The sequence below is a fragment of the Salmo salar genome, chromosome ssa04, assembly GCF_905237065.1.
Source record: "Salmo salar chromosome ssa04, Ssal_v3.1, whole genome shotgun sequence".
Taxonomy (NCBI): domain Eukaryota; kingdom Metazoa; phylum Chordata; class Actinopteri; order Salmoniformes; family Salmonidae; genus Salmo; species Salmo salar.
In genome coordinates this window covers 30,184,336-30,211,344 of record NC_059445.1, presented here as the reverse complement: position 1 = coordinate 30,211,344, position 27,009 = coordinate 30,184,336, and the positions used below count along the sequence as shown (strand labels likewise).

Below are 27,009 nucleotides of genomic sequence, written 5' to 3'. Positions count from 1 at the left end.
CTGTAGATCGTTCATATCATTGTGCGGGTTTCGGTATGTTCAGCAACAGCGTGATGCGCTGGGATGGTCCCTCCCTCCGTCACTCCACCCCAGCGGAGCAACGGAGAAAGAGGGAGGAAGTTTACAGAATTGAGTTCGCTGAATCTTCTCAGTCTACTTTTTGCCTTTACTTTCATTTAGCCTCTAACCTACATTCATCCGTCTCTACTTTTATTGACACCATCGCATTAACTGGTGATTTGTACACTGTCACAACTACGACCGACAGGTAAAATATTATTTTAGGATATTGTAAACTTTTTGCGAGCTAAGAAAATACTATGGGTGTATTCATTCCGCCAATTCTGTTGCAAAACGGTTCTTAAATGGAAGCGAATGGAACGGCGAGTACCTACTTGCATTTGTCCAATATAAGCGTATTTGTTTTAGTTGCAACTGTTTCGCAGGATGAATACACCCCAGATTATGGTCAGCAAATGGTAGGCCTACTCTGTTTAAAAATTGCTGCAGAAAAGCGCACCTTTATTTGCTTGGGATGTCAAGCAACAATGCAGCGTTTGTAAAATAAATCGAAAGTCCCCATTCTTTACACCCGATAAATAGAGGTTTTTCCAGGTGTGCCTCACCTGTTGTTAGCCTCGTACGACCCACCCTGTTCTCGCGAGTATACATTCTGTACATTCCTGTTACGCTATATGTCCCTAATAACTAATGTTGTAACAGCAAGTGAGAAATGTGCCTGCTTTGATTTAAAAAAAAACTGTCCACGGATAGTTTACCACAATTAACGTGATTTGATCAATCTTGTAAATAATATTAATCCTTGTACAATTTTAACAAATACATTGTTAGGCCAATTTAGGCCATCACCATATCCATAATGTTGTAGCCATAACTATAAAATATTAGTAAAATGGTGAGTGAGTGGCTGCTCTATTTCACAAGACCAAAGGAAATGCAAAAAGCATGTGATTGGTGATGTGAGATTGTAATCCTCAGCTGGAGGAGAGCCAATTTCACAGCAAGATCTGGATTCTGTGTAATACTTGATCCAGAGCTTGATCTGAAGTTAAAACTACTTGTAGCTTCGTTTGGAGAACGGGGGATCAACCAACCACAGCTATGATATTATCTCTCTCTCTCTCTCTCTCTCTCTCTCTCTCTCTCTCTCTCTCTCTCTCTCTCTCTCACACCAGCTGAAATATATATATATAAAAACATTTTTACCTGGACAATTCTGTACACAATGGAAAGAGGCCCGTGCAGAGAATACTGTAAGCAATGACCATTGGAGTATGGCCTTGGAGGCTCAGGCTGTAGTAGGTAACATAATGTTGGATTATGGAATGTGGTTGAAATCTTAAACTGAAGCCCTCTTGTCAGTTAACCCACTGTTCCTAGGCCATCATTGAAAATATGAATTTGTTCTTAACTGACTTGCCTAGTTAAATAAAGGTAAAATAAAGGTTCAATAAATGATGTTATACTACCCTGTTCTAGTACTTATTCTACTACTCTTTACTCAGAGACATTCTTACCCTCTTAGAGCAGCACAAGGCTCAGCCACTGAACTCGTGAAGGCTTAAACCAGATATCCTTGGCTTTTACTATGAGGCTGACTGCTGCATTGTTAGCCTCAGATGTGGAGTCATGCCTTTTCAGATTTACTAGGTAATTGGCTTACTGTGGGTTACCAGGGGTTCTGTTCATGCAGCATGTGTTAGGCCTTGTGATAGGCCATTTGTTCCCAGAGTTTTCCCTTGTGGTCAAACAGAACAGGGCCCGGTATTATGATACCGATGATTTGTCACCACAGATGCTTTGTTTAAGTTTCTGCCACTGTGGCTAGATGGAGTAGGTCTACAGCTACATCTAGTGGTTGCGTCGGGGACAACAGTTGTTGACAAGTGTAGCATTGAAGCTAAAAGGTGCTGCACGGTCAATCCAATGTCTGCATGGTGATATGGCCTCTGCAGAAGTCAGGGCATTCATACTTCGCGGTGCATCAGAGAGCTGTTGCGAAGGAAGCTGTCAAGGAAGTGACTTTGTGTTTATACACGACCTCCCACCCTCACCTACCGTCAACCAATCATGTCAACCAATCATAAATAAGAATTTGTTCTTAATAACTCACTTGCCTAGTTAAATAAAGGTTAAAAAAAAGCTTTACGGAGCCCTCTGTATTGTTAAAAAATTTGAGAGGTGCACGGCGTTGTAGTACAGATCTCATTTTGACAACGCAGTTGCATCACACCATCCATATGGCGCCTCCGACAACATTTTCGAATCAAATGTCTTTTAGCCAAACTCCTCATTCTCCTAACCTGCTACATTAATTCACCTAACTTGCTGCGTTAGTTGTACTAACCTGCCACGTTAATTAATCAAACCCACCACGTTATCCTAACCTGACAAGTTAATTATCCTAACCTGCTATGTATCCTAAACAAACCATCTGTGCCGACAAATCATCAGTATCACCACACCTGTTTTCCGATAGTGATGGAATTCATGCTGACAAGTGTTTTAATGATGCATCGTTCCTACAACAGTCGAAGATGTAACAATACACCAAGCAGAGAGAACGCTTGCTAATTGCGTCGTTGGAGCATGTGTTGATTCTGATAGGATCGAAAGTAAGGGAGAGCTGCTTTCGGATCAGGCTACACATCATGAAATGCAGTACCAGTCAAAAGATTGGACACACCTACTCATTCAAGGGGTTTTCTTTATTTTTACTATTTTCTACATTGTAGGATGACAAAACTATGAAATAAAACATATGGAATCATGTAGTAAGCAAAAAAGTGTCAAACAAATCAAAATATATTTATATGGCCTCCCGAGTGGCGCAGTGGTCTAAGGCACTGCATTGCACTGCATCGCTGTGCCACTAGAGATTCTGGTTTCGAGTCCAAGCTCTGTCGCAGCCGGCTGCAGCGCACAATTGGCCCAGTGTCATCTGGGTTAGGGGAGGGTTTGGCCGGCAGGGATGTTCTTGTCCCATTGCGCACTAGTGACTCCTGTGGCGGGCCAGGCGTAGTGAATGCTGACACGGTCGCCAGGTGCACGGTGTTTCCTCCGACACATTGGTGCTTCAGGGTTAAGTGGGCATTGTGTCAAGAAGCAGTGCGGCTTGGTTGGGTTATGTTTCGGAGGACGCACAGCTCTTGACCTTCACCTCTCCCGAGTTCGTATGGGAGTTGCAGCGATGAGACAAGACTGTAACTACCAATTGGATACCACTAAATTGGGGAGAAAACAGGGTAAAAAAAATCTAAAATAATAAGATATATACTGCTCAAAAAAATAAAGGGAACACTTAAACAACACAATGTAACTCCAAGTCAATCACACTTCTGTGAAATCAAACTGTCCACTTAGGAAGCAACACTGATTGACAATAAATGTCACATGCTGTTGTGCAAATGGAATAGACAACAGGTGGAAATTATAGGCAATTAGCAAGACACCCCCAGTAAAGGAGTGGTTGTGCAGGTGGTGACCACAGACCACTTCTCAGTTCCTATGCTTCCTGGCTGATGTTTTGGTCACTTTTGAATGCTGGCGGTGCTTTCACTCTAGTGGTAGCATCAGACAGAGTCTACAACCCACACAAGTGGCTCAGGTAGTGCAGCTCATCCAGGATGGCACATCAATGCGAGCTGGGGCAAGAAGGTTTGCTGTGTGTCAGCGTAGTGTCCAGAGCATGGAGGCGCTACCAGGAGACAGGCCAGTACATCAGGAGACGTGGAGGAGGCCGTCGGAGGGCAACAACCCAGCAGCAGGACCGCTACCTCCGCCTTTGTGCAAGGAGGAGCAGGAGGAGCACTGCCAGAGCCCTGCAAAATGACCTCCAGCAGGCCACAAATGTGCATGTGTCTGCTCAAATGGTCAGAAACAGACTCCATGAGGGTGGTATGAGGGCCCGACGTCCACAGGTGGGGGTTGTGCTTACAGCCCAACACCGTGCAGGACGTTTGGCATTTGCCAGAGAACACCAAGATTGGCAAATTCGCCACTGGCGCCCTGTGGTCTTCACAGCTGAAAGCGGGTTCACACTGAGCACGTGACAGACGTGACAGAGTCTGGAGATGCCGTGGAGAACGTTCTGCTGCCTGCAACATCCTCCAGCATGACCGCTTTGGCAGTGGGTCAGTCATGGTGTGGGGTGGCATTTCTTTGGGGGGTCGCACAGCCCTCCATGTGCTCGCCAGAGGTAGCCTGACTGCCATTAGGTACCGAGATGAGATCCTCAGACCCCTTGTGAGACCATATGCTGGTGCGGTTGGCCCTGGGTTCCTCCTAATGCAAGACAATGCTAGACCTCGTGTGGCTGGAGTGTGTCAGCAGTTCCTGCAAGAGGAAGGCATTGATGCTATGGACTGGCCCGCTCGTACCCCAGACCTGAATCCAATTGAGCACATCTGGGACATCATGTCTCATTCCATCCACCAACGCCACGTTGCACCACAGACTGTTCAGGAGTTGGCGGATGCTTTAGTCCAGGTCTGGGAGGAGATCCCTGAGGAGACCATCCACCACCTCATCAGGAGCATGCCCAGGCATTGTAGGGAGGTCATACAGGCACATGGAGGCCACACACACTACTGAGCCTCATTTTGACTTGTTTTAAGGACATTACATCAAAGTTGGATCAGCCTGTGGTGTGGTTTTCCACTTTAATTTTGAGTGTGACTCCAAATCCAGACCTCCATGGGTTGATAAATTGGATTTCCATTGATTATTTTTGTGTGATTTTGTTGTCAGCACATTCAAATATGTAAAGAAAAAAGTATTTAATAAGATTATTTCAAATATGTAAAGAAAAAAGTATTTAATAAGATTATTTCATTCATACAGATCTAGGATGTGTTATTTTAGTGTTTTTGAGCAGTGTATTTTATATTAGAGATTCTTCAAAGTAGCCACCCTTTGCCTTGATGACAGCTGTGCACACTCTTGGCATTCTCTCAACTAGCTTCACCTGGAATGCTTTTCCAAAAGTCTTGAAGGAGTTTCCACATATGCTGAGCACTTGTTGGCTGCTTTTCCTTCACTCTGCGGTCCAACTCATCCCAAACCATCTCAATTGGGTTGAGGTCGGGTGATTGTGGAGGCCAGGTCATCTGATGCAGCACTCTATCACTCTCCTTCTTGGTCAAATAGCCCTTACACAGCCTGGATGTGTGTTGGGTCATTGTCCTGTTGAAAAACAAATGATAGTCCCACTAAGCGCAAACCAGATGGGATAGGTTATCGCTGCAGCATGCTGTGGTAGCCATGCAGGTTAAGTGTGCCTTGAATTCTAAATAAATCACAGAGAGTGTCACCAGCAAAGCACCCTACACTATCACACCTCCTCCTCCATGCTTCACGGTGGGAACCACACATGCGGAGAACATCCGTTCACTTACTCACTTACTCCACCTATTCCGCTGGAGCGGAATAGGTGGAATGGTATCAAATACATTAAACACATGGTTTCCAGGTGTTTGATACTATTCCAGTTGCTCCGTTCCAGCCGTTATTATGAGCCATCCACCCCTCAGCAGCCTCACAAAGATGGCAGTTGGAACCAAAAATCACAAATTTGGACTCATCAGACCAAAGGACAGATTTCCACTGGTCTAATGTCCATTGCTTGTGTTTCTTGGCCCAAGCAAGTCTCTTCATATTATTGGTGTCCTTTAATAGTGGCTTCTTTGCAGCAATTCAACCACGGTGGCCTGATTCACGCAGTCTCCTCTGAACAGTTGATATTGAGATGTATTTATTACTTGAACTCTGTGAAGCATTTATTTGGGCTGCAATTTCTGAGGCTGGTAATTCTAATGAACTTATCCTCTGCAGCAGAGGTAGCTCTGTGTCTTCCTTTCCTGTGGCGGTCCTCATGAGAGCCAGTTTCATCATAGCGCTTGATGGTTTTTGCGACTATACCTGAAGAGACTTTCAAAGTTCTTGAAATTTTCCAGATTGGCTGACCTTCATGTCTTAAAGTAATGATGGACTATCGTTTCTCTGTGCTTATTTGAGCTGTTCTTGCCATAATATGGACTTGCTCTTTTACCAAATAGGGCTGACTTCTGTATACCGCCCCTACCTTGTAACAAGACAACTGATTGGCTCAAACGCATTAAGAAGGAAAGAAATTCCACAAATTAACATTTAATAAGGCACACCTGTTAACTAAAATGCATCCCAGGTGACTACCTCATGAAGCTGGTTGAGAGAATGCGAAGAGTGTGCAAAGCTGTCATCAAGGCAAAGGGTGGCTACTTTGAAGAACCTCAAATATTTGTTTAACACTTTGTTGGTTACTACATGATTCCATATGTGTTATTTCATATTTTTGATGTCTTCACTATTATTCTAAAATGTAGAAAATAGTCAAAATAAAGAAAAACCCTTGAATGAGTAGGTGTTTCCGAACTTTTGACTGGTACTAAATACTGAACAAAAATATAAACCCAAAATGTAAAGTGTTGTTCCCATATTTCTTGAGCTCAAATAAAAGATCCCAAAAATGTTCCATATGCACAAAAAGCTTATTTCTCTATAATGTTGTGCACAAATTTGCTTACATTCCTGTTAGTGAGCATTTCTCATTTGCTAAGATAATACATCCACCTGACAGCTGTAGTATATCAAGAAGTTTATTAAACCGCATGATCATTACACAGGTGCACCTTGTGCTGGGGACAACAAAAGGCCACTCTGGAATATGCAGTTTTGTCAAACAACACAATTCCCCTCAAGTTGAGGGAGCTTGCAATTGGCATGCTGACTGCAGGAATGTCCACCAGAGCTTTTGGCAGATAATGTAATGTTATTTTCTCTACCGTAAGCCGAGGATTTGAGAATTTGGCAGTACGTCCAACCGGCCACACAACCGCATACCACGTGTAACAACGCCAGCCCAGGACCTCCACATTCGGATCCACGCTCCTACCTTTATTTTTAAGGTATCTGTGTCCAACAGATGCATATCTGTATTGCCAGTCTTGTGAAATCCATAGATTATGGCCTAATGAATTTATTTAAATTGACTGATTTCCTTATATGAACTGTAACTCAGTAAAATCTTTGACATTTTTGCATGTTGCGTTTCTATTTTTGTTCAGTGTACATTGAGACAAATTACAGACAGTAGCCTACAAGTAGAAAAATATAACTAACTTGATTGAAATTGGCCTATAGCCTACTGTTTATATTTGAATGCAGTCATCTCGGTTTGTTTGTGTCAACTGCAAAGACATTGGCAACTTTGTACTTGTAGTCAACTTTGTTCTGATGTTATCGGCATCCCCCAACCATACACACACCCCATTTCCACACACACACGCTACTAAGACACAGGCAATACTGCTGATACAACATTTGCGGTACAGTACAGTATTTCTCAACCATTTTTGTACTAGTACTGGTGAGACATGGTCCTCCTTTTTTTACCAGCTAATGCTTAAAACAAATACAATATGTAAAAATACCACTGCAGATTAAACTCACCAGTATAACTTTGCCTCTACTCTAGCCATTGTGTTTGCCTCCCTGTTATGCATCTTCTCTGCTGTTACTCTGTGCATCTTCTTGTTCTGTCTGTCTGTCTGCTTAAGCCTTATAGATTATAAAAGCCAAGCTAACAACTTAGGCTATATTGCAAATTAGTGCCTGTCATATTTGTTCTTTTGAATTAACAACTACCCCAAGTGTTAATTAGGGTAGTAGGGGGTAACTAGCCCCCTGGGGTAACAAAAAATGTCCTCTGTGTCATCACAACTTTTTGAGATATTTTTGCACTTTACTGTTTGACCAAATCCTGGTTTTAGCCGCCAAAGAAATTGTACGTTTTAAGTGAGGTGACAATGTAGAATGTGCTCTTTCTACGTTTATAGGCACATTTAAAAAAAACATACGATCCATGAACTTGGCTGTAATTGATGAGTCAGAGCAGGAATCTTTGCGGATGCCGCATTTGAATTTGAATGTGAGTTTGCGTGAACTCACCTCAGCCTATCAGAAAACAGGCGGTAGGGCTGATCATTATCTGATCAGCCAAATAATCATTATAGATTAGCATAACAGAGAAATTGTGCAAAAATCTAAAATGAGAAACTTAACAGACCCATTTGTATATAAACAAATATTTTTGCGTGTCAATTTCGACCAGCCCACCGAACTAAAAAAATGGTCCAGCCCATCTGGCATTTTCCAGAATTGCCAGATGACCAATCTGCCGCTCGAGAGACAGATAAACCATGTGATTCTAAGTTTAGCAGAGTGTATAAAGTGACGCGTAAGGGCACAAATGTTCATTAAATTAAATTTAGCTTTTGTATGCTACTTTCTGTAATTTCTGAACTGCATCTGAGGTTTACTTGTTTGGTGACCTAGGTCTTGTTCATTAGGGCACGCCGTAACAAAATGTTTTGCAATGGAAACGAAAACAAGTGTTTCTTTTTGAATGAGTCCAGGGGTGTATTTATTAGTCGGATTCTGTTGCAAAACATTTTTGCAACGGAAACCTTTTACTCCAAACCAAAGGAGGTTGGTGGCACCTTAATTTGGGTGGACGGGTTTGAGGTAGCTCAGTTGGTAGAGCATGGTGTTTGCAACGCATGCTGTTTGCAATGCCAGGGTTGTGGGTTTGATTCCCAACGGGGGCCAGAACAGAAAAAAAAATGATATGAAATGTATGCATTCACTACTGTAAGTCGCTCTGGATAAGAGTGTCTGCCAAATGACTAAAATGTAAATGACTAAAATGTAATGGCTGGAGCGGAATAGGTGGAATGGTATCAAATACATTAAACACATGGTTTCCAGGTGTTTGATACTATTCCAATTGCTCCGTTCCAGACGTTATTATGAGCCATCCACCCCTCAGTAGCCTCCAACTGCTCCAAACATTGTTGAGTTCCATTTTGTTCTTAAAGGGAAGTTGTAGTTCAGTCATCTCTCTTAAAAAAAATAAGTGTCTGCAAGAAGTTGGAAGGAACCATGTGGACTTCACTCCACTTTAGAGCGTGGAAGAATTTGTCATTCATAGATGTGCAGCTCATGTCAAATACTTAGCATAGTATTCAGATTGGAATGGCAACGCGAGGAAACCATACAATTAAAATACACTACAACTTCCGTTTATGAACCCAGCAGCTTTTATGTCATGTTGAAGAGCGTCTGGAGTAAATGATTTATGTTGCAAAACGTTTTTCAACACTATCCAACTAATGAATACACCCCTGGTAGTTCCTCTTTGTTTCATTCAGTTTTCTTCTGTTTGGTGCCTAATGAACACGACCTGGTTGACATGCATCCATCCACAGTCGCACAGTTAAATTATGATGATTATGATGAACTCTAGACTCTAACAGCTCACTGTCTGCCTCACTCTGCAGATCAGTGAGTATCAGCAGAAATGGAGGACGGGACTCTACTGCAGAACATGCGCCAAGCACCCAAACCAAGTACTCCTGTGCTTGGTATGCTACCCTACATACAGTTTTCAAGCTGTGTTTTTAAACTGTGTTTTTGTGTTGTCTTATGTGTGAATGTATGGGTGTGGGTGTTAGCCGTTTTTTTTTCATAGTTCCTCTGTGCCATTATATGTAACCACTTGTGACCGCATGTTTTATCTGATGCAACTGTAGTCTTATTTTCTCTGCCTGGTGTTTTGAGGTAGCTTGTTGATAAGTGGCTAGCCACTGTACACCGCTGAAAGGAATAATACACAAAAACGATCTTTTTGGTATTTTTTTCATTAATCCACAGTAGATACAGTTCCAAAATGTTTTGCATGTCAGGATTTAAGTTTTCAAGATATAGGACTTTCAAAAAGCTAATTGTAACTTGCCACATCATCATGAATGCAGAAACATTGAAAGATAACTTGTGATTGTCTGCCTTGTTCCTCTGCGCTTTCAGTCATATCCAAACTCATCATGACTGCCTTGCCAGTTGCCCAAATCGCAATAGGTATGTATCATATACTATTAATTAAAAGTATTTTTATTATTACACGCATATGTAATGTTAGTTACCTTTGTTTAGCCTACTTTCTGACACCCATACACCTTCTTCTCCCAACTAGGTGGTATGTTCCTGGAGAACTGCCCCCAGCAGCACTATATCCCCATCTACCTGGTGGTGATGGGGGTGTTTGCCCTGGCCCTGGCTGTCCTGTCATGCCTACCCTGCACCAGGGAGCAGGATGAGGGGGAGCAGCAGAGCCCTCTCAGCAGCCTTTGTACCGCCTGGAACTCTCTAGTGTCACTATTCCTCTTCTGCTGGTTCATAGCGGGTGAGAAAAGATGAGAGTGGTTGTAAATGGTGTGAACAACAGTGAGATGTAAAAAGTTGTAGGTACTTAAAGGGCTATTGCACTTACTGATTTGGCATTGTTTTAGATTTGGTTCATTAAGAAATGCTAGCGGCCATGCCTGAGTAAAAAAGTATCTATTATATTGACAAGAAAGCCGAGTGACCGCTCTAACAATGAAAATACATGTCCTCAATGATTGAAGGCAGGCGAGATCAGGTGGGACCATTCTAGCCAATGAGGGGGCAGATAGTTGCCGGAATGCCTGGTGCATCCACTTATGTCAGTACATTGGTAACAGCCTAAACATTATGAAACTTCTATCTGATCAAATAAGCCTGACGTAATTTGACACTCTCTCATAGACCTCCATACAAAAAGGGTCTCATCTCACACAGACAGATTTTAGGCGGAGTAAATCCTCTCGCTTTGCCTCTTCCTCTCTGACCGAATTCAAACGTGAGTTGGTTTCGGGGTGTGGTTTGAGGTGGGATTACTCCGCCAAAAATCTGTCCATTTGAGATGAGACCTTTCCTTTCCAAAGCAAAAACAGATTAAGAAAAACGGAAATATCACATTTACATAAATATTCAGACCCTATACTCAGTACTTTGTTGAAGTACCTTTGGCAGTGATTACAGCCTTGAGATTTCTTGCGTATAACGCTACAAGCTTGGCACACCTGTATTTGGGGAGTTTCTCCCATTCTTCTCTACAGATCCTCTCAAGCTCTGTCTGGGCTGGGGACCGTCACTGCACAGCTATTTTCAGGTCTCTCCAACGATGTTCGATCGTGTTCAAGTCCGGGCTCTGGCTGGGCCACTCAAGGACATTCAAAGGCGTATGCCTAAGCCACTCCTGCTTTGCCCTGGCTGTGTGCTTAAGGTCATTGTCCTGTTGGAAGGTGAACCTTTGCCCCAGTTTGAGGTCCTGAGCACTCTGGGGCAGGTTTTCATCAAGGATCTTTCTGTACTTTGCTCTGTTCATCTTCCCCTCGATCCTGACTATTCTCCCAGTCCCTGCTGCTGAAAAACATCCCCACAGCATGATGGTGCCACCACCATGCTTCACTGTGCCAGGTTTACTCCAGATATGAGGCTTGGCATTCAGGCCAAAGAGTTCAGTCTTGGTTTCATCATACCAGAGAATCTTGTTTCTCACGGTCTGATAGTCTTTAGGTACCTTTTGGCAAACTCAAACTGGGTTGTCATGTGCCTTTTACTTGCCACCCTGCCGTCTGGCCACCCTACCATAAAGACCTGATTGGTGGAGTGCTGCAGAGATGGTTGTCCTTCTGGAAGTTTCTCCCAGAAGAACTCTGGAGCTCTGTCAGAGTGACCATCGGGTTCTTGGTCACCAGATTCTCTGGTATGGTCCTTCTCCCCCGATTGCTCAGTTTGGCTGGGTGGCAAGCTCTAGGAAGGGTCTTGATGGTTCCAAACTTCTTCCATTTAAGAATGATGGAGGCCACTGTGTCCTTGGGACCTTCAATGCTGCAGAATTTCATGAGGTAGTCACCTGGAATACATAGTTTTGATGTCTTCACTATTATTCTACAATGTAGAAAATAGTAAAAGTAGGTGTGTCCAAACTTTTGACTGGTACTTTATGTAGATAAAGTATTTGTTTTTTATTTTGAATAACTTTGCAAACATTTCTAAAAACCTGTTTTCACTTTGTCAATATGGGGTATTATCAGTTGATTTGATGAGATAAAAAAAAAAAAAAAATGTAGAATAAGGCAACAGAATGTGCAAAAAGTCACGGGGTCTAAATACTTTCCGTATGCACTGTATAAAAAGGAAGGACCAAGTATTCCAAGTCGCAAGCCTCTGAGGATCAATGAGGTAACTGGGAGGCTCCAACAAAAGGAAAGAGAATCCAATCCTGGACTCTGACCCTCTCCCTAGCCATATTACTGACACATTGGCAGTCTTGACCGCAGTAAAATTCCACGTGACCATTGAGTCACGGTAACCTCCTCTTATGCACTCTGGACATGAGTTGGTACTACCCAACTTGGTAACGATCAACAGGTTGCTAATGGCCTGGTACTCAGGGCTCTATTGTCCCTGCATCAGGTCGCTAATGGCCTGGTACTCAGGGCTCTATTGTCCCTAGGTATAGGTACGATACATTTATTAAACATAAGAATGAGTGTGAGTTTGTCTCACAACCCGGCTCATGGGAAGTGACAAAGAGCTCTTATAAGACCAGGGCACAAATAATAATATAATAATCAATAATTTTGCTCTTTATTTAACCATCTTACATATAAAACCTTATTTGTTCATTGAAAATTGTGAATAACTCACCACACGTTAATGAGAAGGGTGTGCTTGAAAGGATGCTCATACATCTGCAATGTTGGGTTGTATTGGAGAGAGTCTCAGTCTTAAAACATTTTCCACACACAACTAAATGCAGGCACAGACTTTCATGCTAGTGAGGGCCGAGAATCCACTCTCACATAGGTACGTTGTTGCAAAGGGCATCAGTGTCTTAACAGCGCGATTTGCCAAGGCAAGATACTCTGAGCGCAGCCCAATCCAGAAATCTGGCAGTGGCTTCTGATTAAATTCCATTTTCACAGAACCGCTTGTTGCAATTTCGATGAGGCTCTCTTGTTCAGATATTGATAAGTGGACTGGAGGCAGGGCATGATAATGAATTCAGTTGTTTGTGTCATCCGTTTCGGGAAAGTACTTGCTTAATTGCGCACCCAACTCACTCAGGTGCTTCGCTATATCACATTTAACATTGTCCGTAAGCTTGAGTTCATTTGCACACAAAAAAATCATACAATGATGGAAAGACCTGTGTGTTGTCCTTGTTAATGCAGACAGAGAAGAGCTCCAACTTCTTAATCATAGCCTCAATTTAGTCCCGCACATTGAATATAGCTGAAGAGTCCCTGTAATCCTAGATTCAGATTATTAGGCGAGAAAAAACATCACCCAGATAGGCCAGTTGTGTGCGAAACTCGTCATCATGAAAGCGGTCAGACAAGTGAAAATTATGGTCAGTAAAGAAAACTTTAAGCTCGTCTCTCAATAAAAAAAAAACGTTTCAATACTTTGCCCTTTGATAACCAGCACACTTCTTCTGTATGTTGTAAAAGCGTTACATGGTCGCTGCCCATATCATTGCATAGCGCAGAAAATACACAAGAGTTCAGGGGCCTTGCTTTAACAAAGTTAACCATTTTCACAGTAGTGTCCAAAACATATTTCAAGCTGTCAGGCGTTCCCTTGGCAGCAAGAGCCTCTCGGTGGATGCTGCAGTGTACCCAAGTGGCGTCGGGAGCAACTGCTTGCACGCGCGTTACCACTCCACTATGTCTCCCTGTCATGGCTTTTGCGCCATCAGTACAGATACCAACACATCTTGACCACCAAAGTCCATTTGATGTCACAAAGCTGTCCAGTACTTTAAAAATATCCTCTCCTGTCATCCAGGTTTCCAGTGGTTTGCAGAAGAGGATGTCTTCCTTAATTGACCCCCCATAAATGTTAACGGACATATATCCGGAGCTGTGCCAGGCCCGCCACGTCTGTTAACTCATCCAGCAGTAATGCATAGAATTCACTGGCTTGTATGCGAAGCAGTAATTGTTTTAAAACATCTCCTGCCATGTCACTGATGCATCATGAAACAGTTGTTTGATGATGGCATTGTCTGTATCGTTTTTTTTTGGCCTTTTCCCCCAGCATTGTCCCAGCCATATCCGCGGCAGCAGGAAGAATTAAGACCTCCACAATAGTATGGGGCTTGCCTGTCCTAGCCACTCGGTAGCTCACCATATAAGACGCTTCTAGCCCCTTCTTATTAATGGTATCTGTTGCTTTTATACATTTCTTACTACTCGAAAGCGTCTTAGTTCTTCCACAAAATACTCCCGTAGCTTATTTTTCAAATTGGCATGTTTTGTTTCTAAATGTCTGTGCAAGAGTGAAGGTTTCATATAACTCACTGTGTCTGAGGAAAGGCACTACTCCCAATATAAGTGAAGCCCAAATCAATGTAGTTCTCATCATATTTGCGCCTCTTCGATGGTCCAACGTCTGTCTGTTGTTCGGTGCTTTCCCGGGTAAGGGGGCAATAGCTCTTCAGCTGCATCAGATTCACAACTGTAAGTGTCCATGCTAGCTGGGCTAACAACAAATGTAGAATTACTGATGCTGCATTGGATGTGCTCGCGAAAACAGAACAACTTATGTCGTCGACAGGTGCAGTTGTAGTACTGCTGGTAGTAGCAGTACTACCAGTAGAGGTGGTATGTGTCTCCGTGGACCTGGGCCTTACTAAACGGACTGTTTGAAAATGTGAAGAAATTATTTTCAAAAATAAATGTGAATCACATTTTTATTTGGCGTACCCCCGACGGCATTGCGCGTACCCCAGTTCACTGCAATGCCGTTCACTGCAATGCCGTTCACTGCAATGCCATTTACTGGATGGACTGGTTACCTGATGCTACTGTACACTTCAAACTTTCTATCCTTTAGTCTGTGACAGAATGTATAGGCCAAGGCAATGTTGATGGTTCATTGATTGTGTAGGGCGGCTTACAATTATTAGCCTACAATTATTGTGAATTTGTATTTGATTTTGAATAGCCTAGTAATTGGGAATTTTTATATTTTCATAATTAATAGGCTGACACATCTCACCACCATGTATTTCTGTCTCCTTCATTCCTTTCTCAAGTGCACAAAGAGAGGGGCAGTAAACAGTTTAATGAAATATGTTTAGTTGTGAAAACATGTTACTATCGATGTTCCCGAACAGATTTCACTTGGTTTCCCAAATGAAGTACTGCGTAGCTGCAGGAATAGGGTCAGAGAGCCCATGGCATACAGAGTTTGGGCTGAATATCGCCTTTCGTCCAGAGAGACTGCATGCTCCTCAAACAGTGGTTGATGTGTGGAGTGAAATAACTGGAGTAGCCTACCCCGCATGAGTGGAAAACCAACTGGAGGGAAAGTGGCCTCCACTATTCAAGTGCATACGGATGACATGTATTTTTACCCCCTGCCCCTGCCCATTTGATAATGGGACATTCTAAATCTAAACTCATTTGACATATTAGTAAAGACAAGATTAAATTGAGAATGGTGATTGGGGAAAATATGATCACTTGATGACAGAACAGCCTGTGCAGCCTGAGGGAAGGAACAGAGTGCAAGATTTTTCTTTTACTTTCTCAGTAGCCTAAAGTCGCATCATGCAGCACATATATGTTTTGATTTCTAAGACATTCTAAGGTTTGTATCATTCAACACTAAAGTTAAGTCTAGGTATAGGACCTGTTTCAAATTATCAATTTTACGCTCCAGGAATGGGCAAAATATCCTTTCTATTTTATTCAGCTATGTTCAATTATATTGTTCTTACTATAAAATCATATAATATAAAATAATAGCACAGGGTTTATAAGCATATCTGGTCTGCTAATATGAACAAGCCTTCAGCCTATGGTAGGGGTCATCAACTAGATTCAGCCACGGGCCAACATTTTTCTTGAGTGGATGGTCAGTGGGCCGGAACATAATTAAGCAATAAGGCCCGAATGGGTGTGGAATATGGCCAATATACCACGGCTAAGGGCTGTTCTTATGCACAACGTATTAGCCTTCTACATCTAGTTACATATTGAACTTCCATCTTCTCAGGCCAGAGGCACAACAATGTATGAATTAATGTTTGGATCAGAATCGCCGTTATAATCATTGGCCAGTAAGGAGAATTAAGTAAAACCTCAAATCCTAATCCCTATCTCCATCCATGGCTAATTTAGGAAAGGGACAATTTTAGCTAGCTAGCTAGCTAGCCAGCCACAACACAACGAGATGCAACAATTCATGTTGTTTCTGTTAATGACCTATGCTCTCAAAGCGATTTGATAAGAAAGATGCCAAATCCAAGCTGGCTTCCCTTGACACTTTTTTGGTTTGTTTCCAGGACCATTCACATTTGAGCTCGCTCAGTTTAGCTCAACCCTGATTGGCTAATTTGTTCTACTTTTTTTGTCAAGGGAGTCCAAATGCTCGCTGGCTTTCCTTGCATTCAATGCTATGGGTGACAACAATGTCAGACTTGTTTGGACCAGACAGCATCAGATAAATGGCCTTCACCATGGACAAAAAGAGGGGCGCTGTTTTGCTTGCTCGGATGCTTTCTCCTGTGAAATACATTCCGCTGGGGTGACTCATGCATTGGTCTTGGAAACTGAAGTAATCCCAACAACGCTATAAAGATATATGCCATTTATGGCAAACAAGAGGCACCTTAGTATGGTACAACTTGCTGTATGGGATTGTTTATGGTGGCTGCGGATTGTCTGTGAGATAGCGGTCTTTGTGCATCATGCTTGATCAGCTCCACCTCTTCTGCAACTCTTTTACTGTCCATCAAAGCCCAGGGATCATCTTCAAATGTGTGTGTGGAGCTGTGCTATGTGCCTCACAACCAATGCTTCTTAGTCATAGTCTATGACCTATTTACACTAAGTAACCTGAGATCACCCTCACAGATTCTGTCATTCTCCACATCTCTTGCTGGGCGCAACCCATTTCACAATCAATGCCAACCACCCACAGTTTAATCTTGGCCAAATGATCATCAAACCTGACTTCCAAAGGAATATAAGGAAATACTTTATGTAGTACGTGACCTGCAGAACTTTTTGCCACATTCAACATAACAAACTCCACCCACAGGCCAATTAGGCGTTGGAAGTCTGTGACAGTACTTTCACAGAATTTCCTTCACAATCCGATAACCAACCATTCAACTACTAATATAACCAACCATCCCCAGCATCATTCAGGCTGTTAGTCAATGGGTCTCTTTGCAGCTGCATCTGCTGATGTAACCGATGTGAAATGGCTAGCTAGTTAGCGGGGTACGCGCTAATAGCGTTTCAATCGGTGACGTCACTCGCTCTGAGACCTTGAAGTAGTTGTTCTCCTTGCTCTGCAAGGGCCACGGCATTTGTGGAGCGATGGGTAACGATGCTTCAAGGGTGGCTGTTGTCTATGTGTGCAGAGGGTCCCTGGTTCGAGCCCAGGTAGGGGTGAGGAGAGGGACGGAAGCTAAACTTTTACACTGACTGCGTATAGCGAACTGTAGAAATGGAAACTGATCACCCCACCAGTCATACAGGAACGATACTACCCTTGTCGCTGCAGCTTTCCCAGAATGACCAGTTAACTGTGCAAGCTGGTCAGGCCCCAGAACTACAACCACCACTGGCTACTTTGTCTCCTCACCCTGTTAGGACACACTCATGTCCTGGTCACCTCAAAGACTTTCAATCAACCTTGCACACTTAGTTTTAGTGGGAAAAAGAGGGCTGAACATATACACTACTAGAGTAGCTTACTGTTTTATTTTGGTTGCTTTGCTGTAACTTGGTTACGGTACTGTGCGCTTGTGTCATGAAATGCTTATAATATTTTGTGGAATTGCCCATTGTTGATATGCTTTAAGAGCCCGATTTAGGAATGTATGCCTTTCCTATGTAAATTTGGCAGTGTTGTAGTACTCGATACCGGTGTCAATGTGGTCTTGGTCTTGTCTCAATGTGGTCTTGGTCTTGTCTCGGTGTCGGATACATTTGTACTCAGTGTTGACTCAGTCTCGGACAGTGAGGACATGTAATTTCTTCCCGAGACCAGTGGAGTAAAAAGCTCATAATTATTAGCTTCCATTCTGTAAGCTCGTAAAACCGCTTTCCCAGGCCAAATATACACACTCCATTCTTAAAACACTAATACCTGCAGTCTTTATATCTATTATAGACATGTTTGCAAACTGGCGAACCTATTGGACCTAGGCCTTCAGTGTGTTACAGGTTTGTGATGCTGAAAGGACAGCAATGGTAATACTCATGTAGGAGAGTACATTGTTTTGTAAAACACAAAGCGACAGTGGCGTAATGGAGGCTGTACGCCGTATACCCACTTTTATGGGCATTGTATATACTCACTTCTTAATCCACACTGATGCCTATCAAAGTAGTGGAGGTATACGACTTATCAATTATGTAGTACAAAAGAGAAATCCTTTCACAATGTAGCCTACACACAGCCTAGTTTCAGCGGAATATCATCTGCAGGCAGCAAGAGCGCACAGCTCTCATCTGGTTTTGGCATGGAGCAGCTCACAGAAGAATGACATTGGTAGCCGGTCGGTAGGAAAGACTTTTTCGCCGTATGATATCTACCAGTAAATGCTAATTAAGGCAACAATGGGTATGCAAACCAGGTATGGAAAATTTTGATCCGAAGTCTTGGTTAGTAGGCAATTTTTTATCCGCAATTCAGTCATCATGCCTTGTTTGCATTAGGGGCGTAGGCATGGGTGGGCCTGGGTGGACACAATCCCACCCACTAGAGAGCCAGACCCACCCAATCAGATTGAGCAAAAACAGAAAAAGAATACATTATTATTACAAAAATAGTCCACGGTACCCCACCCCCCCAAAAAAATATATTCATTTATATTTTTCTCAGACCTCCTAAATGGTCTCCTAATGTGGTTTAAGCATTGTTGTGGACTTAGAACATCACATGTTTGTTTTTCTATAAAGAAAGTGTGGAAAACTAATAAAAAACATGGTAAAACAGAATTTTCACCCATGGGGCCTTTCCTTCGCTGGGCAGGCCGTTTGGGATTTTTTTTTGCAAACTTTTAGTATGCACCACTACACAACTACATAGGGCCAATGGAAAGACAGCAGTCACACACAGCGTGATGTTAAAGGATAAGCAGTCCATTCACTCGGACATACACTACTGTTGGTCCAAAGTTTTAGAACACCTACTCATTCAAAAGGTTTTTCTTTATTTTTACCATTTTCTACATTGTAGAATAATATGGAATGATATGGAATCATGTAGTAACCAAAAAAGAGTTAAACAAATCAAAATATATTTTAGATTCTTCAAATAACCACCTTGATGACAGCTTTGCACAGTTGACTTGGTCTCGCCCCCCCCCCCCTCTGGTCTTGACTCGATTTGCTCCGGTCTTGGATCGATCTCACTTTAGGTGGTTTTACCTTATTTAGTCGTAACGCACTCTGCAGGTGTGGCTACCTTGCGCACTCTGAATACATTTCATTCAACTACCAAAAACCCTCCCACTTGCTGGCCAACAGATTTTCTAGTGGAGTTTTTATTCAATAGGGTACATTTATCTTAAGCCATCCCTTTAAATACAGTGTACCTTTCATTAGAATTGGCCACCCTCCCCCTCTTGTCGACAGACTCAATAGAATATATCGAGAGAACAGGTTCAGAATATTAGGGATCAATGAAAGAAAGCCATCTAAATATATGAATATTCGTCTCAGTTACAGCACCAATTGGTACATTTAAAAATACTCTGATCTTGTAGATTATTTAGGGTTAGGAATGTATTTATGAATCATAAAAAAACAGGTTTGGAGAGCCTTTACGAATGAAAGAAAGAAATCGGTGGAAAATTGCCACATTCAGGTCTTTAACCCATGGTAATGTTGGAAGATTAGTGTACATAGAATTATAACAGGAAGACTAGTGTACAATAGTAGGCTATACCCTCGTCTATTGCCTGACCTAACCATGGAACTGTGTGATGACACAGCCAAGTATTGCGCCATGAGTCAGGTTCCAACTTTTACAGCTTAGTCTGTGCTCTGTTCCATAATGATTTAATTAGCCTACATGTGTTTTATTATATATACAAAGTATGTGGATACCCCTTCAAATGAGTGGATTCGGCTATTTCAGCCACACCCGTTGCTGACAGGTGTATAAAATCGAAGCACACAACCATGCAATCTCCATAGTAAAACATTGGCTGTTGAATGGTCTTACTGAAGAGCTCAGTGACTTTCAACGTGGCACCATCATAGGATGCCACCTTTCCAACAAGTCAGTTTGTCAAAATTCTGCCCTAGAGCTGCCTCTGTCAACTGTAAGTGCTGTTATTGTGAAGTGGAAACGTCTATGTGCAATAATGGCTCAGCCGCAAAGTGGTAGGCCCACAAGCTCACAGAACGGACCGCCGAGTGCTGAAGCGCGTAAAGATTGTCTGTCCTCAGTTGCAACACTCACTACCGCGTTCCAAACTACCTCTGGAAGCAATGTCAGCACAAGAACTTTGTCAGGATCTTAATGAAATGGGTTTCCATGGCCGAGCAGCCTCATACAAGCCTAAGATCACCATGCGCAATGCAAGCGGCGGCTGGAGTGGTGAAAAACTCACCGCCATTGGGCTCTGGAGCAGTTGAAACCCGTTTTCTGGAGTGATGGCAGTCCGACGGACGAATCTGGGTTTGGCGGATGCCAGGAGAACGCTACAGGCCCGAATGCTGTGCCAATTGTAAAGTTTGGTGGAGGAGGAATAATGGTCTGGGGCTGTTTTTCACAAATCTGTGCTTCCAACTTTGTGGCAACAGTTTCAGCATGACAATCTGTGGCTCAGTTGGTTGAGCATGGTGTTTGCAACGCCAGCATGGTGTGTGCAACGCCAGGGTTCTGGGTTTGATTCCCATGGGGGGCCAGTACAAAAAAATGAAAGAAATAAAAAATGCATGAAATGAAATGTATGCATTCACTACTGTAAGTCGCTCTGGATAAGAGCATCTGCTAAATGACTAAAATGTAAGTGGAAGAATATTTTCAGCAGCTGCTGGGTATTGTAGGTACCTTGCCTTGTTTATAAGTATATATCTTTTTTTTGTTGGTCCCGTGTGGCTCAGTTGGTAGAGCATGGTGTTTGCAATGCCAGGGTTGTGAGTTTGATTCCCACGGGGGACCAGTACGGAAAAAAAAACATGAAATGTATGCATTCACTACTGTAAGTCGCTCTGGATAAGAGCGTCTGCTAAATGACTAAAATGTAAAAAAATGTAAATGTAATGACAATGCCCCCGTGCACAAAGCGAGGTCAATACAGAAAGGGTTTGTCGAGATCAGTGTGGACAAACTTGTGTGGCCTGTGCAGAGCCCTGACCTCAACCCCATTGAACACCTTTGGAATGTTGACTGCGAGCCAGGCCTTGTCGCGTTGCACAACATCAGTGACCGACCTCACTAATGCTCAAATCAAATTTTATTGGTCACATACACATGGTTAGCATATGTTATTGCGAGTGTAGCGAAATGCTTGTGCTTCTAGTTCCGACAGTGCAGCAATATCTAACATGTAATCTAACAATTCCACAACAAATACCTAATACACACAAATCTAAATAAAGGAGTGGAATAAGAATATATATAAATCTATGGATGAACAATGACTGAGCGGCATAGGCAAGATGCAATAGATAGAATAAAATACAGTATATACATATGAGATGAGTCATGTGAGATATGTAAACATCATTATTAAAGTGACTAGTGATCCATTTATTAAAGTGGCCAATGATTTCAAGTCTGTATGTTGGCAGCAACCTCTGTGTTAGTAATGGCTGTTTAACAGTCTGATGGCCTTGAGATAGAAGCTGTTTTTCCAGTCTCTTGGTCCCAGCTTTGATGCACCTGTACTGACCTCGCCTTCTGGATGGTAGTGGGGTGAACAGGCAGTGGCTTGGGTGGTTGTTGTCCTTGATCTTTTTGGCCTTCCTGTGACTTCGGGTGGTGTAGGTGTCCTGGAGGGCAGGTAGTGCCCCCTGTGATACATTGTGCAGACCGCACCACCCTCTGGAGAGCCTAGTGGTTGTGGGCAGTGCAGTTGCCGTACCAGGCGGTGCTACAGCCCGACAGGATGCTCTCAATTGTGCATCTGTAAAAGTTTGTGAGGGTTTTAGGTGCCAAGCTTCTTCAGCCTCCTGAGGTTGAAGAGGCACTGTTGCGCCTTCTTTGCCACACTGTCTGTGTGGGTTGACCATTTCAGTTTGTCCGTGATGTGTACGCCGAGGAACTTGAAGCTTTCCACCTTCTCCACTGCGGTCCAGTCGATGTGGATAGGGGGGTGCTCCCTCTGTTGTTTCCTGAAGTCCACAATCATCTGCTTTGTTTTTTTGACGTTGAGTGAGAGGTTGTTTTCCTGACACCACACTCCGAGTGCCCTCACTTCCTCCCTGTAGGCTGTCTCGTCGTTGTTGGGAATCAAGCCTACTACTGTGGTGTCGTCTGCAAACTTGATCTCGTGGCTGAATGGAAGCAAGTCCCCGCAGCAATGTTCCAACATCTAGTGGAAAGTCTTCCCAAAAGAGTGGAGGCTGTTATAGCAGCAAAGGGGGGACCAAATCCATATTAATGCCAATGATTTTGGAATGAGATGTTTGACGAGAGGTGTCCATATACTTTGTCATGTTGTGTATTATCAACTGTTACTAATGATCCTCATTAACAACATGGCCGTGAAGGCGTTTACAGAGGAATCAAATGAAGGTAAACAAAACAATGTAATTAAATGGTAATGTAGGCTATACCAACTGAAGAGAACTAACAGTAAATTGGCAGTTGAATGTGTTATTAGGCCTGACAGTCGATACTGAGTGGCTAAACATAGAAATAGGAAACAGAGAAAGTCGGGGTAGCCTATAATTAAGACATTCGAGAGTTCCCATCCCTGCAAGTTAAAAAGCCATACAATTAAAATTCTTCATAATGATAGGCTTCAGTTTGCTGCCATATGACTGGTTTCACATTTGTCTCCAGCGATTATAATGTAAAATATATCTAAAACAAGTGTCTAATATACAATTCCCTTATCCAAATGGATTACTAATTTACCTAGCTCTTATCAATACAGTGCATGGAGAATGGTGTCATTTCTATCTGGAAAAATACATTAGATGCTTTTTCCATGATTTCCTCAAGCTTAAAGCTTTCGGGGCGGCAAGTAGCCTAGTGGTTAGAGCATTGGCCCAGTAACCGAAAGGTTGCTGGATCGAATCCCCGAACTGACAAGGTAAAAATCTGTCATTCTGCCCCTGAACAAGGCGTAACCCACTGTTCCCCGGTAGGCCGTCATTGTAAATAAGAATTTGTTCTTAACTGACTTGCCTCGTTAAATAAAGGTTAAATTAAAATAAAAAAGTGGCGGGAATTAAGTCAAGGTCAGACTATTGTGAATCTGTAGACACCACCACACCTTCATTTATTCAATCTCAACCCCAAATGAATAGTGGCTGGATAGTACGCTATTCTCATGCTTAAACACCAGGTCAGAAAACAGAGAGAAAAGTGTGTTAAAAAAAGGAATTCCATTCCATTTATGCATGCTTAATTCAGGTCGGAATCGGGCCCAAGAGCATAGGGAGCTGTGAATAACAGTTCTACCATAGGCAACACAGGTTCTTTGAGAATCGAAAAGAGTGGAAATACACGACAGGAAAATCAGAAGCCGGTATCGGTTCACAAGTTAATTTATTTCTCTTCCAATTTCGGCTCCATTAACCAAGTTAACTTTTGCTTAGCAAACAAAATGGAGGGAGGATATAACATAAGTAACACAATCAAATAATTAAATCAAACAAAAACAGGTTTCAGTGCAAGGAAAGCACATGAACTTTAATCGTATCCTTAACGTAAATCATAATCTCATCCAAGTAATACTTATCTTAGCCAAGGCTTCAAAGGAGCTCTGCCACAGCCTCCAAAAAACCTAACTTCACTCTCACCTGGGCAGCCACATCTTAAACAAATGTTATAAAGGGGCAGGGACAAATGGGGAGCAAATCGCATTACTTAATGATTCAAGCAATAGCACATGGGTAGAAGCATGCACAGTAATTAAGGGCATTTGTCACACCTGTGACAGCTACATAAAGATTTTGGGAGGATTAAACTAGCAGAGATCAGAGTATGTTGTTGTTTGACAAAATCTGTACATATAGGGCCAGTCTCCTCCCTGGACTAAGAAGCACTCTCAATGAAGACTCTCTTTCTAAGCATGTTTTTTTAGTCAAGGACAACTTAATTTGTGCCCAGGAACCCACAAAACCATTCCATAATGTATTCAAAAGGGTTATCAGCCTTCCTTTCTATTTCTTCACCCTCCCTTCTATCTCTCCATCTACAGGCAATGTGTGGATCTACTCTATATTCCCTGCGAACTATAATGAAGAAGTCGCTCTCCACTGCAACAAAACCCTGTATCTGTTTGCCTTCTGGACCACCACCCTGGTATACATCTTCCTGGGCATGCTCATGGTTGGGGGCTGCTGTGTGCTTGTATGCATGTGTCTGTGTGGTGGAAGGGGGCTAGGCTCGAACAATGCCGATGTCTGAGGGGGAGGCGAAGGGTTCATATCTGGGTTCAAATATTATTTGTTTCCTTGCAAACACTTTAGTTGTGCTTAATTGAGCTTGCCTGACACATTGGAAGCAATAGAATGGTCCCAAAAGTACAACCCCTACCCATCTGGCACTCCAGTCAGGCTAAATCAAACACTGAAAAGTATTTGAAGAAGAAATCCTATTTGAACCCAGGTCTATTGGGTGGGGAGGGCATGGGGATCAGGGCTCTGGTGAGGGAGTTGTGTTTCAGAACATTCAGATATATTTTGTAGAACCGAGACAGTTGGATTGTGTGTCATGTTTGACACGGAATCATTTGTTTTATTCCTTACATTTCTATATGCACTGTTTTGAACATTAAATGTCACTGAATACACCTCTGTTGGGTGGGGAGTGTGGGAGTGGTGTGGTCCTATCCAGGTCCTGGTGCTCAAGGAGGGTTCAACACACACTGCACATTGCACTAGCATAGTGAAAAAGGATTATCCATACTACCATGCCTTCTAACCTTTTGTACTCACAACCTGTCTGTATGTGTGTCAAATAATCTGCTTCATATTACCAAATGTACATTGTTAAACAGTAATCTTTCTGTAATCGCTTTCTGGTCTATTCTTTACTCTGTATATTCCAGCATAAATAAATGTAATCCATATGTAATGGCGCCTCCACATGAATATGACTGTCTAGATGAGAATTTCACCCCGTAGGCATAATGTACTGAGAATAAAGTGACACTTGTCTTTCTCAGTGTGCTAAAATAAAATATGTGTCTGGATGTGCCTCTGCCTTTTCATTCTGAGGAAAAATAGTCTATTTAAAAGAAATGTTTGCGATGCAAGTTGTTTTCCTGTGTAACGTAATGATTTTGTGTGTTGATTAACGGAAACATTAGTTGACTGAGTAGTAGATTTAATATATCATGCATGTCATTTGTTCAACAATACAAAATCACACTTTTAGCAAATAAACATATTCAACCGCTCTACTAATTGCAGGTCATACACAGCTTACTTTAGCATATTAGATGTATAGTACCAGTCAAAAGATTGGACACACCTACTCATTCAAGGGTTTTTCTTTATTTGTACTATTTTCTACATTGTAGAATAATAGGGAAGACATCAAAACTATGAAATAACACATATGGAATCATGTAGTAACCAAAAAAGTGTTAAACAAATCAAAATATATTTTAGATTTGAGATTCTTCAAAGTAACCACCCTTTGCCTTGATGACAGCTTTGCACACTCTTCAAATCACATTTTATTGGTCACACACATGTGTTTAGCAGATGTAGCGAAATGCTTGTGTTTCTAGCTCCAACAGTGCAGCAATATCTGAGAAGTAATATCTAACCATTTCACAACAATACACACAAATCTAAGTAAAGTAATGTAATTAAGAATATATAAATATTTGGTTCTAGCAGTGTCAGAGCGGCATAGACTAAGATACAGTAGAATAGGATAGAATACAGTATATACATATGAGATGAGTAATGCAAAATATGTAAACATTATTAAAGTGACTAGTGTTCCATTTATTAAAGTGGCCAGTGATTTCAAGTCTACGTATATAGGCAGCAGCCTCTAATGTGAGAGGTAGTGATGGCTATTTAGTGATGGCCATTTAACAGTTGGATGAAACTGTTTTTCTGTCCTGTACTGACCTTGCCTTCTGGATGATAGCGGGATAAACAGGCAGTGGCTCGGGTGGATGTTGTCCTTAATCATCTTTTAGCATTCCTGTGACATCGGGTGCTGTAGATGTCCTGGAGGGCAGGTAGTTTGCCCCCAGTGATGCGTTGGAGAACCCTCCGTATGTGGGCGGTGCAGTTGCCATACCAGGCAGTGTACGCCGAGGAACTTGAAGCTTTCCACCTTCTCCACTGCGGTCTCATCTATGTGGATAGGGGGATGCTCCCTCTGCTCTTTCCTGAAGTCCACAATCATCTGCTTTGTTGACGTTGAGTGAGAGGTTATTTTTCTGGCACCACACTCCCAGAGCCCTCACCCTGTAGGCTGTCTCGTCATTGTTGGTAATCAGGCCTACTACTGTTGTGTCGTCTGCAAAGTTGATGATTGAGTTGGAGGCGTACGTGGCCACCCAGTCATGGGTAAGCAAGGAGTACAGGAGGGGGCTGAGCATACACCCTTGTGGGGCCCCAGTGTTGAGGATCAGCGAATTGGAGGTGTTGTTTCCTACCTTCACCACCTGGGGGCGGCCCGTCAGGAAGTCCAGGACCCAGTTGCACAGGACGGGGTTAAGACCCAGGGCCTCAAGCTTAAAGGCAATGCTCCCAAATACTAATTGAGTGTATGTACACTTCTGACCCACTGGGAATGTGATGAAAGAAATACAAGCTGAAATAAATCATTCTCTCTACTATTGACATTTCACATTCCTTAAAATAAAGTGGTGATCCTAACTGACCTAAAACAGAG

The 27,009-nt window shown here is 42.6% G+C and overlaps 1 protein-coding gene across 2 annotated transcripts; it reads left to right on the top strand.

Annotated features, from left to right (window-relative positions):
* On the top strand, positions 1 to 25,343 carry LOC106602815 (transmembrane protein 272). Of its 2 annotated transcripts, none has more exons than XM_014195706.2 (5): positions 1 to 268; positions 9,399 to 9,482; positions 9,925 to 9,975; positions 10,091 to 10,300; positions 24,344 to 25,343. In XM_014195706.2, the coding sequence occupies exons 2-5, from the start codon at positions 9,419 to 9,421 to the stop codon at positions 24,550 to 24,552; spliced, it is 534 nt and encodes a 177-aa protein (XP_014051181.1). In that variant the 5' UTR covers positions 1 to 268; positions 9,399 to 9,418; the 3' UTR covers positions 24,553 to 25,343. The 2 variants fall into 2 exon arrangements, with proteins under 2 accessions (XP_014051181.1, XP_045572760.1); XM_045716804.1 differs by lacking the exon at positions 1 to 268 and adding an exon at positions 6,911 to 6,965.
* Positions 25,344 to 27,009: the final 1,666 nt, after the last annotated feature.